The sequence below is a fragment of the Brassica napus genome, chromosome C4, assembly GCF_020379485.1.
Source record: "Brassica napus cultivar Da-Ae chromosome C4, Da-Ae, whole genome shotgun sequence".
NCBI classification, from domain to species: Eukaryota; Viridiplantae; Streptophyta; class Magnoliopsida; order Brassicales; family Brassicaceae; genus Brassica; species Brassica napus.
In genome coordinates, this window is record NC_063447.1 from 12,138,177 (window position 1) to 12,163,107 (window position 24,931).

At 37.3% G+C, this 24,931-nt stretch overlaps 3 protein-coding genes and 1 pseudogene across 4 annotated transcripts in view; 1 reads left to right on the forward strand and 3 right to left on the reverse strand.

Annotated features, from left to right (window-relative positions):
• Positions 1 to 24,931, reverse strand: part of LOC111213423 (receptor like protein 27-like) — a 31,548-nt gene extending 6,617 nt beyond the window's left edge. The window contains exon 1 of one of the 2 annotated variants that reach the window (XM_048754946.1): positions 24,269 to 24,931. In XM_048754946.1, coding sequence (XP_048610903.1) covers positions 24,269 to 24,728 — 460 coding nt within the window. In that variant the 5' untranslated portion in view covers positions 24,729 to 24,931. The remainder of the gene's footprint in view (positions 1 to 24,268) is intronic. The other variant, XM_048754945.1, reaches the window with a different exon arrangement.
• Positions 51 to 4,816, reverse strand: LOC106413795 (annotated as a pseudogene).
• LOC111211519 (fructose-1,6-bisphosphatase, cytosolic-like) lies at positions 7,225 to 13,172 on the reverse strand. Its single transcript, XM_022712673.2, has 11 exons — positions 12,588 to 13,172; positions 11,331 to 11,753; positions 10,626 to 10,785; positions 10,471 to 10,518; positions 9,794 to 9,868; positions 9,662 to 9,723; positions 9,505 to 9,571; positions 9,295 to 9,408; positions 9,138 to 9,224; positions 8,930 to 9,066; positions 7,225 to 8,858 (listed from the first exon to the last, which is right to left on the reverse strand). Exons 2-11 carry the CDS (start codon positions 11,480 to 11,482, stop codon positions 8,807 to 8,809), a joined length of 954 nt encoding a protein of 317 aa, XP_022568394.1. The 5' UTR covers positions 11,483 to 11,753; positions 12,588 to 13,172; the 3' UTR covers positions 7,225 to 8,806.
• LOC106407243 (kinesin-like protein KIN-12F) lies at positions 13,881 to 14,738 on the forward strand. Its single transcript, XM_013848076.3, has 2 exons — positions 13,881 to 14,352; positions 14,452 to 14,738. Exons 1-2 carry the CDS (start codon positions 13,912 to 13,914, stop codon positions 14,692 to 14,694), a joined length of 684 nt encoding a protein of 227 aa, XP_013703530.2. The 5' UTR covers positions 13,881 to 13,911; the 3' UTR covers positions 14,695 to 14,738.

Below are 24,931 nucleotides of genomic sequence, written 5' to 3' on the forward strand. Positions count from 1 at the left end.
TTCAAGAAGTGTGTTTCGGCTATAGTAAACTCAATGTATATCAATACAACTATAGTAAACTCAGATTTCTTATTTGATTGAAAAGGAAATAGCACAAAATATCATAAAATTATACAAAAACATAAGGAACTGATACGCTACCAGACCATCAAACTCTTGACAGACATTCGAAGATTAAGTGAAAACTGAAAGAATACTAATGGTTTATCCGCTTTCACTGCTGGCACATTATCTTGATGAGCCACTCTGGCTTGTATGAAGCAATGACTTGTGTTATTGCCAATCCAAGCAACACTCCAGGCCCAAACCCTATTGCCACACCCCTCCAGTTCAACACTTCTTCCTCCTCTTTTTCTTCTTCTTCTTCTTCTTCCTTAGGTTGTTGTGTTGGTGGCGCGAACCAACTTTCTTCGAGAGGCAAACCACAAAGTCCTGCATTCCCTTCAAAGGAGGATTTAGATTGCCCAGTGATTTGTGTTCCTTGTGGTATTTCACCTTTGAGCTGGTTATGAGACACGTTTATGTGCGCCAAAAACGAGAGGCTCTTGAGTCCACTTGGAATAGTCCCGGAGAGTTGGTTTCTTGACAGGTCTAGTGACTCGAGCTCCGTAACATTGGCCAATGCGAGAGGGATATGGCCTGTGAATGCATTGTTGGATAAGTTGAGTGCAATCAGTGTCTTCAAGAGGCCAATAGATTCTGGGATTTGTCCTTCAATCTTGTTGCCAGAAAGATCGATGGCGCTGTAGAAAGTAAGGATGCCCATTTGCTCCATTGATAGACCTTTGTATTGCAAGTCTATAAGATCATCATATGTAGAGGCACCAATATCTTCTGCCATATACATGGTCCCAGCTCCATTAATCTTGAGTGATGGTGATTTCCAGTTCACAAAGTAGCTTGGCGGCAAGCTTCCACAGTAAAGTTGTTATCAGATATTTCAAAAATGTGAAGCTCAGGAAACGCTAAAGGACCTTGGTCAGGAGAAGATATTGGACCATAGAATTTATTTGAACGAAGCTTAAAGACTTGCAAGTTAGGCAAATCCTTGAGCCAGAAAGGAAACGTATCTTCGATTCTGTTGTGGTCCACACTTAGAAACTTAAAAGAAGAGCAATTTAGAAAGGACCTTGGAAGCTTTCCGGTTAATCGATTCTCGCCAACATCAATTGTCCGCAGGGAGGTGCCTACGTTGAACCTGTCTGGAAGATTGCCTTCCAAGTTATTCTTCCGGAGTTTCACTATCTTGAAGTCATTCAGACATTGAAGAATTGGACCGGTGAAGTTGTTGTAGGATAAATCAAGAACAGTAAGAGAGGTTCGGTTGCAGAATGAAAGAGGTATGTTTCCTGTGAAAGTATTGTTCCGTGCATAGAAGGCGTTGAGGGAGAGTGGTGGGAGAGGAATTTCTCCTTCAAAATGGTTAGACTGAATATCTAACATCTGCACTGATGAATCCACTAAAACTTTTCTTGTCCCTTGGAAACCGTTGAAATAATTATTGCCAAGAAGTACCGTGCTTAGACTAGGAAGGGTCCACAACCACTCAGGGACTTTTCCTTTGATTCTGTTTGAGGATATACTTAAACCCCGCAAGTTGTTTAGTGTCTTTAAGACATTTGGAAACTCGTTGAGGTCGCAGTACGACATGACCAAGGTTTCCAAGTTTGGTGGGATATCGGAATCAGCACTTAAACTAGTAGCCAGTAAACTATTACCAGAAAGATAAAGGTCCAACAAAGATTTGAGAGATGAGAGGAGCCTTAAGTCAATTGGGTAGCTGATGTTTAGGAAAGAAAGGTCGAGACGCTTGAGGTTGATGAGTTTTGAGATAGGCTCTAAGATTTTTCCTTCAAATTGGTTTTTCCCAAGGTTCAAGAACTCGAGACTAGATGAAGTAGAGGAGTCTGGAACTTCATGAGGACCGGTTAGATGGTTATCATTCACATTGAGATAAAACAGGGAAGGCATTGTGAAGATAGATGAAGGTATGGTTCCGGTGAATAGATTTTGAGATAAACTCAAGACCGAGAGCTTGGTTAGATTACTTATGAGTGGGAAACTACCAATGAGCTTATTTTTGGAAAGTTTTAAAATGGAAAGTTGGCTTAGATTACTAATTGAAGAAGGAACTTCGCCAAGTAAGCCGTTCGAGGAAAGAATCAAGACCTCTAATCTGTTGAGATTGCCGAACTTGGAAGGGAGTGTAGAGGAGATGAAGTTGTTGTTGCTGAGAACAAGGTGACGGAGTTGTTGGAACCCAAATAGGCTACTGTTGGGCTTCAGAGTTCCACTTAGACAGCCCGTGAGATGTATCTTGGTGACTGCACCCGTGGAGTTGTCGCACCAAGCTCCATTATTAGAGTAGTCGCTATGGTTGCACGAACGAGTATCAAACTCGTTTGTGAACTGCGTAAAAGCTTCAATCTGGCGAGGAAGACAAGCAACAAGACCAACGACAACATCATCTACATCAATAGTAGATGAGCTTGAAAGAAAGGCACAAGAACTTAGTAAAAGTAGCGAGAGAAAATGCAAACGTAAAAGAGTTTCCGGCATGGTCGTCATTTAAAATCTTTTTTCTTTTTCGTTTTATGGTAAGAAGGATATTTTCTATCTTTGTTTGGCTAAGAACTGAGCGAGAAAATGGTATAAATAAAGATGTGTGGTGATGAATATGTCTATACGACTATACGCGGGAAACTCTCTTTGTCAAACAGTAAACTCGCATTGTAGGGCTAATGAGTGACGTCTTGCTGGTCGTAGATGTTCTTGAATTTTCTTGCGCTACTAAATTAACAAAGACAAGGATAATGAGCAAAATTAAAAAAGTAATTAAATTGTGTTTGTTGAAACTTTTATATTCTCTGAATTTTCTTGCGCTATCAGATTTTAAGGGTTCTGGCTTTACTATGGAACGGCATTAAATTTTATTGTAACCTTCTGATTTTTCTGGGCATTGGACTACAAAGACAGAATCTCTTTTGGTTGCACTCAACGGGCCAGCATAATTTAATGAACAAAATGCATTGACTCAATATTTCTGCCCAGCAAATCCCAACTATCCCAACTATCTTGCAGGAAGCTATAGATATCTCTTCTAGTCCTCTACGTATTAAAGTTTACTGTTATTAACCACAAACCTGCATATTTTTTTTGTAAAAAATTTGAAAAATACAGATTCTGGCTAAAATTACAAAATAAGATTTATTTTCAAAACGGAAAATTAAATTTCCACCAAACGAATTTTCTCAATTCCTTCGAAAATACATTTTTCTGGCAAAACCGAAGTATTTTCTCGCAAAATTAGTTGAACCATTTTCACTCAAAACGAAAAAAAAATTACATTTTCAAATTTTGGTCAAAATTATATAACAAATTTCCTACATTTTTTCATATGAGAAGTGTGTCACACGACACATGTCAGGTGGCATGTGTACGAGTCATGAAGTTCATGAAGTAAACTCCAGGTCGTCATCTCTTTCACACTGTTGATGTTAGAAGTTTTCAAGGTTCGTAAAACAAATGATGTAGTATAAAAGATTGTCGAACCAATTCTAAGGGATTTCAAGCACTGAGAGTGCAAGTACTTGCTTAATCTAAGTGCATCTGATGATTTAAAAGGTTTTCTAAACTAACGATTAATACTAATGCATTTACAGAATAATAAAAGCGATAAATGAAACGACTTTCTTAACTAAGATAAAAGAGAACTCATGGGTATAAGAATTAGACCTTGGGTGATCAAGTTTCGAACTAAGGATGGCAAATGATCAATCAAACTATCAACCTTAAGCTTAGACACAATCTTAAACAAACTCTATGTCTAGATGAATGTTCATTTACTAACATATTTCAAACATCAAATGTCTTTGGTTGAATAATATGAAAGCAATCATTACTAACAAGTCTATTGGCTATCTTAACACCTTTAACAACAAATGTCTTTGGTAAAATATGTTAAAAGCTTAAGAGAGTTGTCTCAAGCATTTCATCAAACACCTTGTGGGTGGGAAATGCTTAAAGATCAACTTTTGAGAGGCCAACTCAGAAGATGCATTACGAATACTCTACTAGCAAGGAATAAGAAAGATCTACACTATAACATCCTAGATCTAGCCTAATCACCCTTAATCTCCACAACCCATGAATTCAAGAATGGATTACTCACTACTCTTCATGATTCCTCTTAAACCCATATTGAAACAACAGGATTGCAAATAACAGAAAATCAATTGAATTCAAAAAGATGAACTTTCCAAGAGGTTTTTGGTGGTTTCTTTTTGATAAAAGATAATCAGTCTCCCATGGCTTACAAAAGGTACTTAAACATAGGTTTAGAAAGTGTAAAACGTGCATAATGAAATGAACAAAAGGCCCTTGAGTAGAAATGTATTCGAGCAAACAGAAGGTGCGCAGCGACCTCCAGTAGTCGCTCCGAGAGGTCGCTCCAGGCTTCGGGAGCGACCTGTAGGGGTCACTGCGAGACGTCGCTCCGGGTCGCTCTTCGCGAGCGACCTCGCTGTGTCGCTCCGGTCACGTCGCTCTCAGCTGGAGCGACCTTATGGTGTCGCTCCGGAACGTCGCTGTAAGGTTGCTCTCGTGCCTCCGAGCGATGGAGATGCGAGCGACATTGGGGTGTCGCTCTGGCCAAACCGCTCTGAAAGGGTGTCACAGCGACTTCACGGTGTTGCTTCGGTGAGGTCTCTCCCATGCACTTGATATCTTGCATATTTACATTGTTTTATCCATTTATTCATGTGCATTTTCATCATATAGATTAGGATTTAGCCATGTCTAGGTTGCATTTTGCATACATATGTCTCTATTAGGTATTGGAGTACCACATGGAGTTCTTGGAGACATTTGGGTGCGTTTGGAGCTCAAAAGAGGTGATTGAGGTGATCATTGGACAAGCAATGCATGGGAGCGACCTACCGGAGCGACGCCATGAACTCGCTCGCCATTTACGCTTCGGAGCGACCTCCTAGAGCGACAAGGCGAAGTCGCTCCAGCTCCAAGAGCGACCTCACCACAACGACACCCAGAGGTCGCTCGGGTTGTGTCGATTTGAGAGCGACGAACAAGCCGGGAGCGACCTCCTAGAGCGACACCCTAAGGTCGCTCGCGTTTGTGGTTTCTGAGCAAGCTGGGAGCGACGTCTTCAGAGCGACACAGCTAGGTCTCTCGCGAGGAGACGACCCGGGAGCGACGTCTTCGGAGCGACACAGCCAGGTCGCTCACGAAGAAACGACGCGGGAGCGACCTCTCGCAGCGACGTGCCGAGGTTGCTCCGCGTCTATTTGTTTGGTCGAATTCACATTTTCTCAAGGGCCTTTTGGTCATTTCATTATGCACGTTTTTACTTTTCAAAAACCTATGTTTTAAGTACCTTTGGTAGCCACCAGAGGCATGATCTCTTTTTCTAGAGAACAACTAGTAAAACTTCTTTTGATTCAGATTTCATTGCTTTCATCTTGTGTTCCTGTTGATTTCTTATCTATTCCTCTACATGATTAATCTGAAATCCAATATGGGTTTAAGAGGAATCATGGAGATTAGTGAGTAATCTTCTTTTGAATTCATGGGTTAGGGAGATCAAGGGTGATTAGGTTAGTTCTAGGATGTTTTAGTGTAGATCATTCTTGTTCCTTGCTAGTAGAGTATTCATAATGCATCTTCTGAGTTGGCCACTCAAGAGTTGATCAATAGGCATTTTCCACCCAAAAAGTGTTTGATGAAATGCCTGAGACAACTCTCCTAGGCTTTTAGTATACTTTGCCAAAGACATTTGTTGTTAAAGGTGCTAAGATAACTAATAGACTTGTTGGTAATGATTGCTTTCACATTATTCAACCAAAGACATTTGATGTTTGAGATATGTTAGCAAATGAGCATTCATCTAGACATAGAGTTTGCTTAGAATTGTGTCTAGGCTTAAGGTTGATAGTTTGATTGATCATTTGACATCCTTAGTTCGAAAATTGATCACCCAAGGTCTAATCCCTATGCCCATGAGTTCTCTTTTCCCTTAGTCAAGAAAGTACCATTCTGTAATTGCTTGCAGGAAGCTATAGATATCTCTTCTAATCCTCTACATATTAAAGTTTACTGTTATTAACCACAAACCTGCGTATTTTTTTTGTAAAAAATTTGAAAAATGCAAATTCTGGCTAAAATTACAAAATAAAATTTATTTTCAAAAAGGAAAATTAAATTTCCACCAAACGAATTTTCTCAATTCCTTCGAAAATGCATTTTTCTCGCAAAACCGAAATATTTTCTCGCAAAATTAATTGAACCATTTTCACTCAAAACTGAAAAAAATACATTTTCAAATTTTGGTCAAAATTATATAACAAATTTCCTACATTTTTTCAATTGAGAAGTGTGTCACACGACATGTGTACGAGTCACGTAGTTCATGAAGTAAACTCCACGTCGTCATCTCTTTCACACTGTCTAGATAAAACTGATTGTTTTTTTTTTTGTTAGAAAGAAAAAATAAAACTGACCGGAAAAAATAAATAAATCAGTTTTGTCTATACAGTGTGAAAGAGATGATAATTTACAATCTCGTTGGATACAAAAGAACCAGTACGTTCACACTTCTTAGTTCACACTAGCTTAGCAACCAGATAAACCCTACGTGTATTTTTTTTTTCTTTTTTGTAACTGGATGCTACATGTATCGCACAACGCTCCACTGGATTAATCGCAACCAAATAAATCCAACATAAGAGTGTGTGGTTTTCAATGGTTTGGTGAAACTTTAATCTTCTCTTGTAATTTTCTAGTATCATATTTATGAGATTGTTGAATGAAATTATGAATTATAAAGAACTCGCGCTAATTTGTTTGTGAATTGGAGAAGACATCGTCAAACACACATAGAGTGACGTGACAAACTGAGGAGAGAAGAATGCATATACAAACTTTGGGAATTATTATCACTAAAAAAACAAATATACAGTATGAGCAAAAAGTGGTGGTCTAAACAAAAGGAAACTGAATTGTGAAGCCCTAAAGAAACTCCAGAGATAATCTCAAGAACTCGAATTTGAAATTGCCAAATTACATTTCTCGGTGGGAAACACTCTCTCTTTACCAATGAGAGGGTTGAGGATAAGGACCCGTAGAGTATGGTTTGAGATTGAATTCTTGAAACCTGTATGATCTTATAGTCTCCGACTCTCTTATGTTCACTTCAGGACATTAATCATCAGCCAAAAAACGATCTCAACTAAGACCTCTTTCTTGCATAATTTGAAAACATTTCCACAAACAATAGTTACGTAAAACTTTCACGTTCTACATGATTATTATAAGTATCCCATCTTGAATCCAAAGACATAAATAATCTACCTGGTTTTACTTCCTTGTGCTTATCCAGACCAACTATCTTGAGATACCAATACCACTTCAGCTTGTATGAAGCAGTAACATGAGCCAATAACAATCCAGGCCCATACCTTATAACCACTGCTTTCCAGTTCAACACTCCTTCCTCTTCTTCATCTTCTTCCTCAAAACTGTTGTGTCGGTGGTGGCGCAAAGCAACTTCCTTGGAGAGGAAGACCACATAGACCTGGATTCCCTTCAAATGATGATTCAGCTTGCCCACTAAATTGTGGTCCTTGTGGTATTTCGCCTTTGAGTTGGTTATGAGCCACACTTATGTATGCCAAAAACGAGAGGCTCTTGAGTTCTCGAGGGATTTCACCTGATAGTTTGTTTCTTGATAGGTCTAGTGACTCAAGCTCCGTAACATTTTCCAAAGACCGAGGAATATGGCCTGTGAAGGCGTTGTTTGATAAGTTAAGTGCAATCAATGTCTTCAAGAGGCCTATAGATTAAGGAATCTGTCCTTCAAGTCTGTTTCCAGAAAAATCAATGGTGGCATAAGAAGTAAGAACCTTCCCTTGCTCCATGAATAGACCTTTGTATTGGAGATCTATGGTATCTTCATATAGATATAGCCAGGAATTTCGTTGTAGTCTCCCATATACAAACTCCCATCTTCGGTCATAACTTTCCAGTTCACAAAGTAATCTTGGGGAAAGCTTCCTGTAAATTTGTTATCAGCTATTTCAAGTATGCGTAGCTCGGGAAACGCTAGAGGACCTTGACCAGGAGGGGATATAGGACCGTAGAATCTGTTTGAACGGAGAGTAAAGGCTTGCAAATTAGGCAAACCCTTGAGCCAGAAAGGAAACGTATCTTTGATGTTGTTGTTGTCCACACTTAGAAACTTTAGAGAGGAGCATTTGAGCTGCACCTCTTCACAAATTCCCTTCCCCTGTACTATCATTCCACCTCCGACCATCACTCCGTATCCTCGCGACGTTCCTCGAGTCAACCCTAGCCTCCTCACCAAGCTCTCCGAGATGAAGTTGTGAGTGGCTCCGCTGTCGATCAAGACTACCACCTCCTCTCCATTGATCGTCCCTCTTAGCTTGATGGTATGGGGAGCGGACAATCCCACTACAGAATTGACAGACAGCTCCGCTACCTCCGTTATCTCTTCTTCCTCGTCCTCCCTGTGTTCCATCTGCTCCTCACTGATCTCGATCTCGGTCCCATTTTCATGGACCACCAGAACCATAAGTTCTTTGCGGGAGCATACGTGTGGGTACACATATTTCTCGTCGCATCGAAAGCAGAGATCGTCCTTCTTCCTCTGAGCGTATTCCTCCGGTGTGAGCCGGCGATACGGGGGCTTCAGGCGGCCGTGATTTGGAGTGGTTTTATATAATTGAACTCTAAGCTACCGCAATTTCCCATTGGGGCTTTTCTTGTCAGCCGGCTACAGGAAGATTCCTCCATAAAGCAGAGTAGGATGAACATCTGCTACCATACTGGTAAGACAATGAAATTAAGGATCAGCTATTATCTATATCTTAGCTTTCAGGTTCCCCATTAGATATACCTTCCGACATATCTCAGTGACTTTGCGGGAGAACCATCTTTGGGATACTTGCATCTCTCTACATACTTTGTGGTTGGACCATCCCAGTTCTGAGCATTTCCTTCATTCACTGAGTATATGTTTCCCTTCTTTGGAATCTGTTCCACAAGAAGAACTAATGAATCTTGAGAAAGAGAAAGAATATGTTTATTAATTGGTTCCCCGTTACCTTAATGTCTGGGTGAGTTAATATGAACTCTCCTAGAGATGGGTCCAGGGTAAATCCGTTGACACCTGTTCCAGTGCTCAACACAAGCTGAGACAACCAAGTTAATAAACTAATCAGACTACTGATATTTATTTTTGTGAATTTTCATTTTCAGTACCATGCAGGAGCTTCCGTACATACAGTAACCCGCTGCAACCATTTCATTCCCAGGTTTCAGAACATCTTCAGTTGTCGGCTCATCACTGTGCTCCATTGTGTAAATTCCAAAGATCTACTTACACATGGAAGACCAGTAAATAAATAAAAAATTACAAACTTTCACATCAGATACTCTTTGGAAAAACTTGGGTGAAAGAGAGTAACATACTGTTCCAATGGAGACACCACAGTCAATGTTTGAGGATCCATCAAGTGGATCAAAAACAACACAGTACCTATATATTTGACAGTAGGACTGTGTTTACCACTACAACATACATTTTCATCCCCAAAACTGACAAAGAGATCGATTGAAAATAACTTACTTTCCACGCTTGGATGACTCCACAAACGTAGCTTCCTCATCTTCTTCCGGGACAAGAACAGACTGCAGCCACAAGGTTTCAATTACGAATCCTTCTCAAGTTCATAGAAAAGCTATATATGTTTTAACTTACAGTTCTGCCGCTGCTAACCAAAGCCTTGACAAAAACATCGTTAGAGAGCACATTCAGTTTCTTTTGCTCTTCACCCTATTACACAGAGACAAAAAAAAAAAAAAAAAAAAAAAAAAAGGATTAATCTCCAAAATAACACATTTCTAAATTTATGTCACAAAAATAGCCCTCAAAAACTAAAATGACCAAAATAGCATTTTATCTTTTGAAAAACTTATTTGAAATCTTATCCCAAAACTCCATTCCCCAACTATGAACCCTAAAACCTAAACTCTAAACCCTAAACTCTAAACCCTAAATCCTAAACCCCACCCCTTAACTCTAAACTCTAAACCCCACCCCTTAACTCTAAACTCTAAACCCTAAACCCTAAACCCTAAACCCTAAACCCTAAACCCTAAATCCTAAACTCCACTCCTTAACTCTAAACCCTAATGTATAAATTAATTTACCATAGGAGTATAAGTGTATATTTATCTCTTTTGATAAAACATTAAATGTTATTTTGGTCATTTTTATTCTTAGAGACTATTTGTGATAAAAACTTTTTAAGTGCTATCCTAGTCATTTTCTCAAAAAAAAAAATATTAAATCTAATGCACACAACTTAAAAAAAATAAAAAAAAGAAAAAAACAAGAAGAAAGCTTTAAACTAGACAAAAGACATAAAAACATGCCTGGATATTTGTGTCCCCTGCAAGTCCAATAAGCTTGGCCAAACCAGCCTGCACACCAAAAAAAAAGGGTTATGATTGAGACAACTAAAACGGATTCCAGAAACAGAACTAAAAGCTTTAAACCCAAAGCGACAATTGAAGATTCAAAATGTTACCTTGTTGACGGCACTGCAGACGAATTTGCATCCCAAAACGATGTTGCTGAGCAAAATGGTGAAATCCCCACGAGACTCTGGATACTTTGATTGCTCATTCAGCACGAATCTTCGTGATCCATCTTTCTTTCTCGCTCTCCCCGTTATGATCAGCGGATACCTTTTTAATCAGATGTTTAGAAGATATTATATATATAACCTGCATTCAGTCGAGAAAAGAGTGTACATATATATATATATATATATATATATATATATATATATCTATATATATAATGGAGAGTTGTCTCTCTCCTTAGACTATCCAGCTCAGCAAAGAGGGAGGGACGTTTTCCGCCACGTGACATTCCAATATTTAACTTGAAAATCTATTACACTGAACTTTTGTTACGCGGACCCGAAACTTGAAACCTTGCAGTCCATTGGGCTGCCCTTTGCAATTTATTGACCTAAAAGGAGCCGCTGCGACCGTTGGTTTATACAACACCGACGGCCTTAGGCTATCATTCAATCGCCCAATAATGATCGCATTTACGTCATCTCCCCACTTCCTCCACTCTCTCACATTCAATAGCCCTCTCACTCCTCTTAGTAACGGAGGAGTCCTTCTATAAATAACATTGCAGTCTAGGATGGAACTCATCACTCGCACCAAATCAATAGCATTCTCTTAAAAACCCAGATTCCATCGATGGAATTTCTCACCTATTGTTCTTCGATTTGAAAGTTCGTCGTTCTACTAAGGCTGTGGAGGTGTTACTGCTTAGGTTCTGGGAGGCACCTAATGTGACGAAAGGAGGAGAGCTCCAGGGAATGGACATGATCATCCTCGATGAACAGGTAACTCCGGAGAACATATGATAAATTGCTCCTGCCAAGCTCTTGATTTTACGTTTCTCTTTTCCAACAGGTAAAGCTTGGTCAACGCCCCACCAATTGAACACTTTTAGACACCTACTAAGGAAGGTTCAATGTACTCGATAACTGGGATAATTGGGTTGGCGTTACATGAACAAACCATAACTTCAAACTCTCCAACTCCCCGATCTCCATACACTTCGATGAGCAACCCACGTTCAAAAATATTCAGTTGCGGGCGCTGCCAAGCTGCTCCCAGGAACTTAGGCCCTGCCAATTCACATGAACCATGTATAAAGGCAGTGAAATTTAATATTTTGAGATGTCTAAACACAAAACAATCAGCGTACAGTTGGAACCTAAAGTGAAACATGAGTATAAACTGACAGATACATTTGAAAAGTGGTCTGCATATGGAAAATTAGACTAGACAGTAAGTATATTACTCCATCGAAAGTGTAATGTTTATAGTCCTAGAATGTGCATTATGAGTGTAATATATCTGGACATCCATTAACATCATATGAACATCTATATAACATCGACAATTTGACATCTAAGTTTGTTGGACATAGTAGTCAAGAATTTACAAATCATAAATTATGCTTTCTTGGCAACACATGCCACCTCAAAACAATAATGATCTGTATACGAAAGCATCAGATCAAGTCTCACTATTCACATTGTGAACTAAATTTTGTGGTGAAGCAGCAATTAATCGGAGAAAAAGTACATCACTTGATGACCACAGCGTTTGAAAGAACATAACCATAATTGTCACAAATGCAATGACAACAACCAAAGATTGGCCTACCCTGTAACTACATTCACGAAACAGCATGTGCACTCTTGGAAATGATCAAACTCTATCAGGTTCCAATTGTATTTGACCATGACCCCTCGAGCGTATTTGATTTTAAAAACAACATTAACGGCAGGTAGCTAAAAGAGCTTTTATCTATCTCATAACCAAACTAACAACAAACAATCATCCCAAACATATCAACCATTGTTATATTTCTCGCTTAACTTTGATTAGACATTCAACAGAGTCCACATGAAAAGATATAACATATAATTATCAAAATTCAATAAGAAACCAACCTTGAGGAACGGATGTTGATGTTCATGTGAAACCCTGACACAATCAGCACAACTACCATCAATCAGCCTCTCAGACCCAAAATATCCACCTCCTCCTCTTTCTCTTCCTTCTTCTCCTTATCTACACCGCGACTAGGAAACTTCACCGGCAACCTTCCAAGTAATTACCAAAGATATACTCAGGCGTGTACCTATTTTCTTCATCAAAAAGCATAATAGGTTCACCGTCACGCACTGGCCCGAAATCCGGTTTAAGTAGGTCAATTCGACCAGAGACTATGACACATACTAGCTCGTTCTCCAGCCTGGCTTCTTCTCTTCGAGGTTGGTCTGAAAATCTCTGTCTTCATCGTTTTCGCTGTCGTCCGATTTGAAAAGGAGGTCGTCTAGGGATTGAGAAAGGAAATGGGAATTAGGGGGACGGATTCGGAGGCGCCCGAGTAGGATTTAGAATTTGTGTATCTGTTGAAAGAGCTCATGGTTATTCGCGATTCCATTTTCTTTTTCTTTTTCCCTTCTCTTCGTTGTCCTTAATGAAATCAGATCTTAGAAGAAAAAAATCCCAAAAAAGTATCAGTTTTAGATGTAAACGTGGGTTAGTCTAAATGGTAAATATCAACTTTTAGGCATCGTATTTCAAGTTTCGTAAATGGTGTTTTTGGTTTATTAACTTTTGTAATCCAAAATAATCTTTAAAAATATATAAACGTAGTAATACAGTAACTATAATATTTTATTTCTATATAATTATTAACTATTTCTAGATTAGTATCAAAAATTCTGATCTAATGTATTGGTATAAAAAGTTATTAGAATTTGTAAATTAAATTGCGGAATGAAATTCAGTATAATCTGCAACAACTTATTTTTTATAAAAAATCAGTAAATATTAAATAAAAAAGAATATATACTAAATTATTATTTACTATAGTAAGACAAGTATATATTTACATAGAATTTTGTATTTTGTTATTTTATCATTTTATATAATTGTATTGTATTCTGAGTTGATACAACTTAGAACTCAAAACAGAATACTAATTTATAGTTTTCATTATAAGTATAAATGGAGTATCATGCTAATAAGAAGAATATAGAAATAGAGTCTACCACTAATTCTCAGAGACCTAATAGATGAAAAGCACTACGAAGACGCGTTCACATGAAAATTGCATTGAAGTTTTCTTTTTCTTTTCAAAATCACTTTCTATAAACTAAGTTAAGTTTGTCCAGCTAATCTATTACCATTCGGTTATCAATGCCAAACAACAGTGATGGTCTGGAGGAGGAACGTGAGTGGATATCTTTAACAGATGATCTACGAATGGATATTGATAACCACCGTAGACACGCAGAGGATCTGGAGATAAAACTCAGAAAAGAGAAAACGGCTTCGGAGGAGCTAAACGACGCTCTTGGTAGAGCCATGCTTGGTCACAGTAGATTCATTGAGCAGTACACTGAGCTCCAGGAGAAGTATGATGAGTTAGTTGAGAGGCATAACGTGACGTTGGCGGGAATAGTTGATGTGAAGAAAGCAGCGGCTAAAGCTGCAGTGAAAGGTCGTCATGGGAAGAGTTTTGCCAAAGCCTTTTCAGCTGAGCTTACTGCTATTAGAGCTGAGAAGGAGAAAGAAAGAGAGTTCTTGAAGAAGGAGAACAAGGGACTTAAGATTCAGCTGAGAGATACCGCTGAAGCTGTTCAAGCTGCTGGAGAGTTACTGATCAGACTCAGAGAAGCTGAGCAATATGTACAATCCTCTGAGGTAACTCTTACTTTCATCAATCTTTTGCTTGTGGGTTGGCTCTCACTATTGAATTTTAATGTTTGGTTTGTTTTGGATTCAAAAACCATATAATTGCAGGAACGTTTCAGCTTACTTGAAGAAGAGAATGCAAAGTTAAAGATGCAGATGGAGAAGTTAGAGGGCAAGCACCAGACAGAAATGAGTACAATGAAGCAATATCTTGCGGAAAGCAAATTGCCAGGGTCTGCATTACAGCCATGGTTCACGGGGAATGAGGAACATTTATCAGAAGACAGAACCGGTTTGGTCAAGGAGAATGAAGAACAAACATATAAAAGGAATAGGCTATATATCATATAAATCAACGGTTTAAATAACAATATATAAAATAAAAGTTAAACAAACATATAAAAGGAAAAATAATATAAGCTAACAAAATCGATTACAATTGCTTTTTTAATATTATTCATATTATCATAGTCAAATTAGAAAAACACATTAGAACAAATTAATCAAAAGTTTGTTGAACTTTAAATAATATTATATGATTTGCTCATTTGCTCACATGCCAGTAGATTCTATTTGGTACTTAAATAAAATAAAATTTCAAATACCGTTCATAGTACTTAAAATTTTAAAAATGTAATCTAAATAAAATATCGACTTTATTTTATGTTTAAATTTTAACTAAATTAACTTGGTTACGATTATCAGCTTTTTATTATACTTTTATAAATCAATTAGTCACAATCACTTATGTTATTTCACTTTGAACTAGACAACTTCAAAATAAAGTAATATCCTATTGTTGCTACACACAATCAAATGAGTCGAAAAAAATATCATTTTTTTGAACATATTTTATTTTTATGTTTTTGAATATATTCTATTTACTAAGACCATAAAATAAATTGTAAATTCATGTAAAAATAAAACATACGAATCTGGCGCGTAGCGCAAGAATACCACCGGTATATATATATAACCTGCATTCTTTTTAAAAGACAATTTCGGTGTTGCACATTTCAAGGAAGATAAAGACGCGACCGTTGATAAAATCGAATGAACAACCAAGATCGGGTTGACACGTGACAGTGACAGGTTTGTCCGTCTTTTGTCTTTGGGATAACGATATCGAACCAACTTCGTCCTCATAGGTTTTTAATCGTCTCACCGTCACGATGAGAAACTAAGATTTGTTATGAATCACGGAGGATGATCCATAACCTAGACCATACAAGTTCAAGATTAGAGTCTATTGGAGTTTTACATCCAGCCATATGGAAAACCCATAACCCATGTCATTATGTAGAGTACCTTTGTAATCAATTCTCCCTTTAACTCCATCTTGTATGAACCATTATATATAGTGGTGTAAGCAATAAGAAATATACAACACATTCTCACAAATCTTCTCTCAAATCTTAACACGTTATCAGTACGAGACTTTCTCCACCTGAGCAATCCCATCCGCCGACGATCATCTCTTTTCCGGCCATCTCTTCCGGCCCTCAGCCTTGCTCCGCCGGCCAAGTCTATCCCTTTCACGGTTTTCCGGCCAGCTCCTCCACCTCTCTCTCAACCAGCTCATCCGCGGATCAGCTCTCTCTCACGGTGGTCCATTCAGATCAATTTGGTGTTTTCTAAAAGGTAAACTAATCTATCCATAAAATCTAATAACACCACATATCTGAATCCTGATTATTAGATCTATTTGAATCATAAAACTTATAAAAAATCTATAGATCTAAAATTATCACAAATATTAATCTTGAATCTAAGATCTATATGAATCTTGATTCTAAAATTATTTGAATCTCTAAAGATCTAAAAATCTTTAAAAACTTATAAAACTTATTAATAATCTAAGATCTATACGAATCTTGTTTCTAAGAACTATTTGAAATTATAAAAGATATTAGAGAAAATCATAAACCTCTTTTAGCTAGCAAGCCTTAAAATCGGTTCTCCTTTCTCCTATTTTGATCCGGCCTTAAATCCGGATTGACTAAAGGATTGAAACCAATAATCTTTGTTTGGCCGTATTACCGGCTGTATAGCCGGATGAATAAGCTGGCCATCAAAATCTTAATCCCATTCGATGTGCTTACCGATCCAAATCGGCCCTTATCCACATCAAAATCTCAAATCCTCTTGTTTGTTTTATAACCGGATATGTATCTTGATGGCCATTATACATATCAATTCCCTAAATCCTTTTTGCTTGATTTTTATCAATCCCCTAAACTCTAAGCAATAACCGGCTGAACCCCTAAATCCAAATCCGGCCATGATTTTTTTTTCCGGCCATGACCTTTTCCGGCCACAATCTTTTCAGCCATAATCTTTCAGTCAAACCCAAAGATATCAAAACTTAAATTCTAATCAATGCATATCTTTGACCATTGATGTTTTATATTGTAACTGGTCAAAATTTAAAACTTTTATGATTGTTTTAAATGCATATCTTTGACTAGGTAGTATTTATCAAAATATTATAACATATAGTCTTGATTTAAATAGTTATGACATAGGCTAAAATAAATACTAAGTTGAAATCATTTGATCACATAGTTGTTTGTCAAAATTTATCTAAATCTAAACCGGCCTTGAAATCGGTTCATTATAGTTTGAACAAATGATATAAATTTATCTTGATCTAAAAACCAACCTTGAAAACTGATTTTGTGATGATTGAATTATATACTGATCATATATATATATACCTGATAGCATCTATTAGATCAAACATGGATTAGTAAATTGTTAGATCATACACATATCATGAACTGATCATTTCCATGCATCTGCTTGTCATATAGTTTTATTAAAACTGAGCATGCATACATATAATAGATCATTCTAATCATGGGGCATTTAAAATAAAATCTAAATTGGTTCATATTGCTTGCATCTAATTAGATTAAATCGGTTATTTTTAAAGTTAAGCATGTTTGTTTAATTTGAAAACATAAACCAGCTTTGAAACCGATTGATTGAAAATCTAATTGAATTTGTTCTAGACATATCCTGAAAATTATAAAATTTTCTTGTCTTGGTTTACCCTGTAAAAGGGGGAAGGGATCGGTTTTTGCTTTATGATCTTTGAAAACCAAATATCCTCATGCATTAGGAATCACATATAGATTGTTTAAGTCCAATGCTTAGTTCTGAACATGCATTCAGCTATTTCTTGATCCATGCATTTGCTTGATTTCATCCATCTTGCTTGATCTCATTTAATAAAATGATGATTGATCCTTATTCAAATTCTAAAGGGCCTTAATACCCTATATATATAATCAATCCAATTTGAATTATAATTAAAAAGATTACTAGATGCAATGATCAATTGATCATTCTCATACTAAGATTGCTTAAGCCCTATTGCTTACATAGAATTCTGAGTGCTTGAATTACTCGTTAAATATTCAGATGTCGAGATTTGAACCCTCAGATTACTCTGCCCTAAATCTCTCTGGAGATAATTACCTAGAATGGGTAAAGAATACTCTTGTTGCCCTGAGATCCAGAGGACTCGGACAATGCATCAATGAGTACAATGATATCATTGACAGTGAAAGGCATAGAGCTATAACGATTATTCGTTATCATCTCACTGAGGAATTAAGAGACCTGTATCTCCATGTTGAGGATCCTTGTGACCTTTGGTTACAGTTAAGGAAAAGGTTCAAACCGGTATCATGGCAAAAGGCCAACCATGAATGGGAGATCCTCAGATTCCAGGATTTTGAATCCGTGGACAAATATAATTCTGCTCTGATGGATATTGCTTATAGTCTTGAACTATGTGGTGAAAGGATAACACATTATTCTTTATTATATAAGACCTACTCCACATTCCATCCAAAGGATGTGCTGTTGCTACACACGGCTAAGAAGTTCACCACTTATAATGACCTTTTGTCATATCTTTTGGCTTCTGAACAAAGAAAGCAGAAAATCAAAGATACCATCAACAGATTTGACAAGCTTCAGAAAAGATACATTGAGCTAAAGAATAATGAGATGAGGCCTCCTATAGCTGATGAAGCTGAAGTTGAGCGCCATATGGCAACACATGCATTGTGAATGCCATATTATATAATTGTCTTTTGACATTCTCATTTTCATGTTTCCTGAGTTTATGTTTCATGAATTGCTTTGATACTTTGCTTTATACACGACTTCATTAATAAAATGAATTACTTTGAGTTCATCATTATCTTATTCAAACTGTTGTTTGATAAGAAACTATATCTATATGCCTTTATTGTGCCAAGATAAATATGATTGAGGATTAATACCCCAACTCACTTTTCCAAAGAGTTCAAAGAAGCCTTTAACAAATGGCACGACATGCTCTGCCATCCAGGCTCAGTTATAAAATACTCTTGAACTCAACTGGACATTCCTTGAAAGAAAGGAAAAGAAGCTCGACCAAGGCTTTGCCTAAATGACATTATATTCACCCTATAAGCTCCATTGAATTAAGAAGAAAATATGGTTTCCAACAATGGACAAAAAGGAATAAGAGTACCTAAATTAAAATCGCCTAAGTGGTCGAGACTACATTCTCTATTGATCTAGTGATCAATATGATATTAGGCAAATAGCCAGGGCAATCATGTTTGATTAACCCACGAAATTTATCACTTAGATGGCATTACCATACTTAGCCATTCGGATTATGATGCAAATATTTAAAAGGGCACAAATGTTATCCCATAAGATCTCACGTGTGTGCAATATATCTATGCACAAGGAAATTTATTGTCCTAAGCACCACGAATTTGAGAATGTTCATGAGGGGGAGTGAGGACAAATCCCATGATACATGACCATACTAAAATCCGTGAAATATGTCCACAACCATATTACATATTGGTTGAATTTGATATAAAGACCATTACCTATAAGGTTCAAATTCTAAAAGTCCATATGCTTGGGGACACCATGAGTTATAAAAGAATGAACCTGCATCAGGCCATAGTAATTATATCAGGCCATATAAGTGATCATAGATATTCCCACCTTAGACTTATACGGGTCATGAGTCCAGACATATATCATCTTAAGATATTATGAAAGAATCCACCAAAAATATATGTGTCATCTAAGATCATGTGATCTTAGAATCTCATAAAGAGGATTGGGAATATATGTTGGATATATATTATGAATATACTTTCTCCATAAGTTTAAAAGAAAACTTGAGCCAAAATGGGTGATCTAATTATAGACCAAGGAACAAGGATTACATAAGGTTTATGAATCCGAATATCCAACAATGAAAGGAGAAAAGTAATAAGCTGGTATAAGGAATGATAAAGAATGGTATCTACCATCTGGTATCAACCATCAATGTCTTGGCAAAGATCCTCGGACTAGAAATAATTTATAGACGTCCATATGCTACAATGATAGCAAAATAAAATGCCAGACCCATTGACCCGAGAGAAAGAATGACTATGTCATCCCAGCTTAGCACCACATGGTTTTGATGTCTTAAAGACACAACCAAATTGCTACAAAGTCTATATAAGATAGACCAAATAAATGTTCCAAATAAAGTTCCATAAATTCTAAGGAACCTCGGAAAGAAAGAAATGTGCATGAGATAAAATCCGAGTTTTATTAAAGGAAACCATTCCAGACATTGAGATATAAGGCTGGCCAGCTGAACAACGAGGTACCATACCATATAGCTTGGGACGCCAAGTTATAAGGTTATTAAGGTCCTAGATAATGAAATCTCAAATTGATTTATACCATGTCTGGAACTAAAAGGAACCATATATATATATATATATATATATATATAAGTGTGTCGACACATACATTCATAGAAAATGCGCAAGTATGTAGCACATGAATACAAAGATATGTATCGAGGATCATAAACCCACACAAGAATACTCATAATGAATAATGAAAGAAACGTGGGGTTTAAAGTGATATATAAAAGGCGTATTGTATTGGCCATGAATATGTAAACGCCATATGATGCCCAGTGAATATATAAATCCTGAAAGAAGGATAAATCGTGAGACAGACCAGGAAAGGTCTATATAATCCAATGTGGTGGATACTACTACATATTTCACTACATATGATGTCTGGAAGAAATTCAAAAGATGTAGTATGCTATATATGACTCACTGGATGATGATGATAATATTATTGGTACCAAAAGATTTACTAAATGGTATTGAGCTCAGAATCAAAAGATGAGAAAATAAGTTCTCTTGAACAGCATTTTCCTAAAGTTGTTCATGGACTGAATTAAATTACTACATGTAAGCAAGTGAAGAGTTCTATAAGAACAATTCAAATCAGTCCATAGCGGAATTTTAAATTCCTTGTGTTTTATACTAACCAGCCTAAGATAGGTTAAATGGTTATTCATTAAACCTTGGAAAAGTTTATAGACCATCACCACAAATTAGCCAAATTTTGGTAATACTTATGGTTGGTCGAATTCTTAGCATGAACCAACCAAGCTGTGGTATGAATGAATAAGCTATCATAAAGATAAGCTATAAGATCGAAGTTCATCTTTGAACAAAAGGTATAGGACCACATTATGCATCCATATGCTACCCAACGGGTCCGACCATCATATATGAAGATAATGCAGCTTGCATTGCTCAACTCGAAGACGGTTATATCAAAGGTGACCGAACCAAACATATTCTACCCAAGTTCTTCTTTACCCATGAGTTGCAGAAAGCTGGAGAGGTCAACGTCCTTCGGATCCGGTCTAGTGAAAACTCTGTCGACCTCTTCACCAAATCATTGCCCTCTTGCACATTCAGGAAGTTCACGCAACAAGATTGGCACACATAGACTCAAGGACCTTCAGTGATGTCCAAATCAGGGGGAGTAATGTGTGTTGTACTCTTTTTCCTTTCTCTGGTTTCTCTTTTTACCACATTGGGTTTTGGGTTTTCTGGGAGAGGTTTTAATGAGGCAACATTAGCATGTTACAAACCCTATATGGTTATGGCATCCAAGGGGGAGTGTTATGAATCATGAAGTGGATGGTCCATAACCTAGACCATACAAGTTCAAGACTAGAGTCCATTGGGGGTTTACATCCAGCCACATGGAAGACCCATTCAACCTTATGTCTTTATGAGTTTGACCATGTCATTTGTAGAGATCTTTGTAATCAATTGTTCCTTGTGATTTGGTTGTATAATAGGTATAGAATTGTGCAATGGTTGAATAATTTGTTTTGTTGAATTGATTTAGAATTTTTTTATCATTTTTTTTTTATATTTTGTATTTATAAAATCGATTTTTGTACATAATTTCGATTTTTGTGTATAATTCGATTTTTGTATTTTACAAAACGATTTTTGTACATAAATTCGATTTTTTGATTTTACCAAACGTTTTTTGTATATAAATTCGATTTTTTTGGATTTTACACAAACATTTTTAATATCTATAAAACTTTTTTTGTGATTAAAAACTATTATTTGGATTTAAAAATATATATATATATATATATTTCTATATTTATTAAACATTTTTAATATTATTAAAACTATTTTTTGTAATTATTAAACTATTGTTTATTTATTAAAACTATTTTTTGTTTATTAGAACTATTTTTATATATTTATTAAACATTTTTAATATCTATAAAACTTTTTTTGTGATTAAAAACTATTATTTAGAATTTTAAAAAAATTTATATATTTCTATATTTATTAAATATTTTTTTCTTAATTTACAGGTCTAATGATGATTAGACCCGGCCTCGACAGCGTCGTGGTCGTGGTGGTACGGGGAGCCAGTCTCGGGATTCCAGCCATTTTCAGGATTCCCCTTCGCCCCACAGCTCCTACCATACATCTCCCTCTGCTGCACCCGCTCCTCCTCCTCTCGCTCCCGCTGCTGCACCCGCTCCTGCTCCTCCGGTAGTGATGAGTGTTGCGGAGTTGGTTCGACAGCCCGGTCGTGACCATCTTCCCTATCTCACTTTGTATCCACATGGACGGGGTCAAACATGGTAATTAAATATATTTTTTTTTCATTAAAATTTGATTCATTATTAAGCGTTTGTTCTTTTTATTAGGTTCTACCGATCCGGGAACGGGATCAGCGCATGGATCAACCGTATGATGTACTCGGCCCTCGACAAGGGACATCCGACTTTCACTCACTTTCCTACCGACAAGCAGCATCTGTGGTTTCGTCAATTTGCGGTAATTATTCTAATTTTTTACTTATATTTTTAATCTTTAATATATATTTTCTACTAATTGTGTTTTTTTTCAGCAAGAATTCAACTGGAATTCCGATGAGACGCTCTTTATCTATCACCACTTCGTCCATAAAGTTATGGACAACTATGGGAAGCAGATCCACGAGTGGAAGAAGAAGTGGGAAATCAACAAGGTTGTTTTTAATTTATTAAACAATTTTTTAATTTATTAAACAATTTTTTTATTTATTAAACTATTTTCTTTTTTTTTATTAAAATGTCCCAAAGTCGATAAACAACACGGTCTGGACGGAGTTGTGTGTGCATTGGGATAAGGAAGAGACGAAAGAAACTTCTTCCACCAACTCCACCAACCGCAGGAGTGACCGTAAAGGGAAGGGCGTCTTCAAGCATAACTTGGGTGCTCAATCTATTGCCTCTCTGGGGGATCGCATGGTAAGTTCAGCTGTTTTTTCTTCAATTATTTAAGTTTTGAAATTTTACTTTTTGTCCATTTTATCGAATTTCTAATGTTTCTTTAATTTATGTTTTTTCCAAGGCGGAAGAAAATGATGGCGAGCCGGTTGATGATCTCGCCCTAATGAAGAGGGCGTATACCAACAAGAAGACCAGCCAGATTGATGACGGTCTTGTGAGGGAAGTGGTCACCCTGGTCCAAACTCAGGTGCAAGACGAAGTGTCTCAGCTTCAAACCGAGGATGACGCTTCGACGGCTTCGACCAACTTGTCCCGGTTTCGAATCAACGAAATGGTTGAATCCGTAAGTTCTTTTTTTAAAGTTCAATTCATTTATTTCTTGATTTAAATTTGGCTATTTTCTATTTCACTCTCATCCAAAGAAGAAGGGACGTTTGGTCGGTTTGGGTCGTCGCACCCGGTCGGTTCGGGTCGTCGCACCCGGTCGGTTCCTCCGTCTTCTGCACCACCGCCCTTTGTTGATCCAGAAGTACTTACGGCTCAGTTGAAGGACAAGGATGATCGCATATCTTTGTTGGAGACCCAGATGGCGGCTCAACAGGGCGGGCTATGAGGCAGAGAGGAGGCTGAACCAGCAAATGATGGAGATGATGCAGAGGATGTACCCGAACGAGGTGTTCCCGAACGTGCAAGACCCGTAGTTTTTTCTTTTCAAAAACTCGGAATGTTTTATTTTTATTTGTACAACTTTGAATATTATCTAATATTTTTTCAATTTTAATTTTAATTTTATATTTTCGAATTTAAATTTCAAAAATTTTATTTTTTTAAAAAAAATTAATTTTTTTTGAAATTCCGAGGAAATGAACCCTCGGAAATTTCCGAGGAACATTTCCTCGGAATATACCGAGGGACTTCTTCCTCGGAATATACCGAGGGACTCATTCCTCGGAATTTTCCGAGGGACTCATTCCTCGGAATTTTCCGTCGGAACTTCCGAGGATTGGACCATCGGAAAGTCCATCGAAATATCTCGAGGAAGTTCTCCCTCGGTATATTCCGAGGAGCTTTCCGACGAACTGGTGGTCCTCGGAGTTTCCTCGGAATTCCGTTGGAAATTTCCGAGGGATTTCCGAGGAAAAATGAATTTCCGAGGACTTGTTTCGTCGGTATGTCGTCGGAATAACGTTATTCCGACGACATACATTCCGACGATATACCAACGATTTTTTCCCTCGATATGTCGCTGTTTTCTTGTAGTGCCATTGAGCCGGTTATGTGAGAGATCCAACTGGTTTAGCCATGTTAGCTTGCTAAATAAGGAAGGAACCTGACCTATGAAGCTATTAGAGGAAAGAGACAAAACCTCTAATCTGCTGAGGTTGCTGAACTCGGAAGGGAGTGAAGAGGAAGTGAAGTTGTTATGAGAGAGATTTAGGTGACGGAGATGACGCAAATGGAAGAGGCTACTGTTTGGCTTGAGAACTCCAGTGAGGCAGCCACTTGGGAGTTGTAGCTCGGTGACGGCACCAGTGGCGTTGTCGCACTGAACTCCATTAAGGTAATCAGTTTGGTTGCAGTTTCTGGAATCAAACTCGTTCTTGAACTGATTAAGTGCATGAATCTGGTCGGGATGACAACCGGAAAGTCCAACAACAAGAGTGAAGCTTGAAGTAAAGATGACAAAGAGTGAGATATAACGCAAAAGCAGATGTAATCCCGACATGATGGTCGTCATGAAAACTTGCAAGAGGAATGTTATTCTTTAAAGAAAAGAGATGAAGAAGATTGGTATAAATAAAGATACAAGGTCATGCATTGTACAAAATATCTTCCCAAGAAGTTAGAGATAAGTGAAGTATCTGTCTCTGTCTCCATGAGAGAGCCATCAATAATTGATATTTGTAACTTAAATGCGATCCCTTCTTCCTTGATCCCGTG

What these genes read in the sequence shown, in the direction of transcription:
- LOC111211519 (XM_022712673.2), bottom strand. Translation starts at nt 11,482, where the DNA reads ATGTTCTCCGGAGTTACCTGTTCATCGAGGATGATCATGTCCATTCCC. An exon ending in TGGTTAGCAGCGGCAGAACT is followed by an intron (nt 9,724 to 9,793) that starts GTAAGTTAAAAC and finishes TTGTGGCTGCAG; the next exon opens with TCTGTTCTTGTCCCGGAAGA. An exon ending in TCACTGAGATATGTCGGAAG is followed by an intron (nt 8,859 to 8,929) that starts GTATATCTAATG and finishes TTGTCTTACCAG; the next exon opens with TATGGTAGCAGATGTTCATC.
- LOC106407243 (XM_013848076.3), top strand. Translation starts at nt 13,912, where the DNA reads ATGGATATTGATAACCACCGTAGACACGCAGAGGATCTGGAGATAAAA. An exon ending in AATATGTACAATCCTCTGAG is followed by an intron (nt 14,353 to 14,451) that starts GTAACTCTTACT and finishes ATATAATTGCAG; the next exon opens with GAACGTTTCAGCTTACTTGA.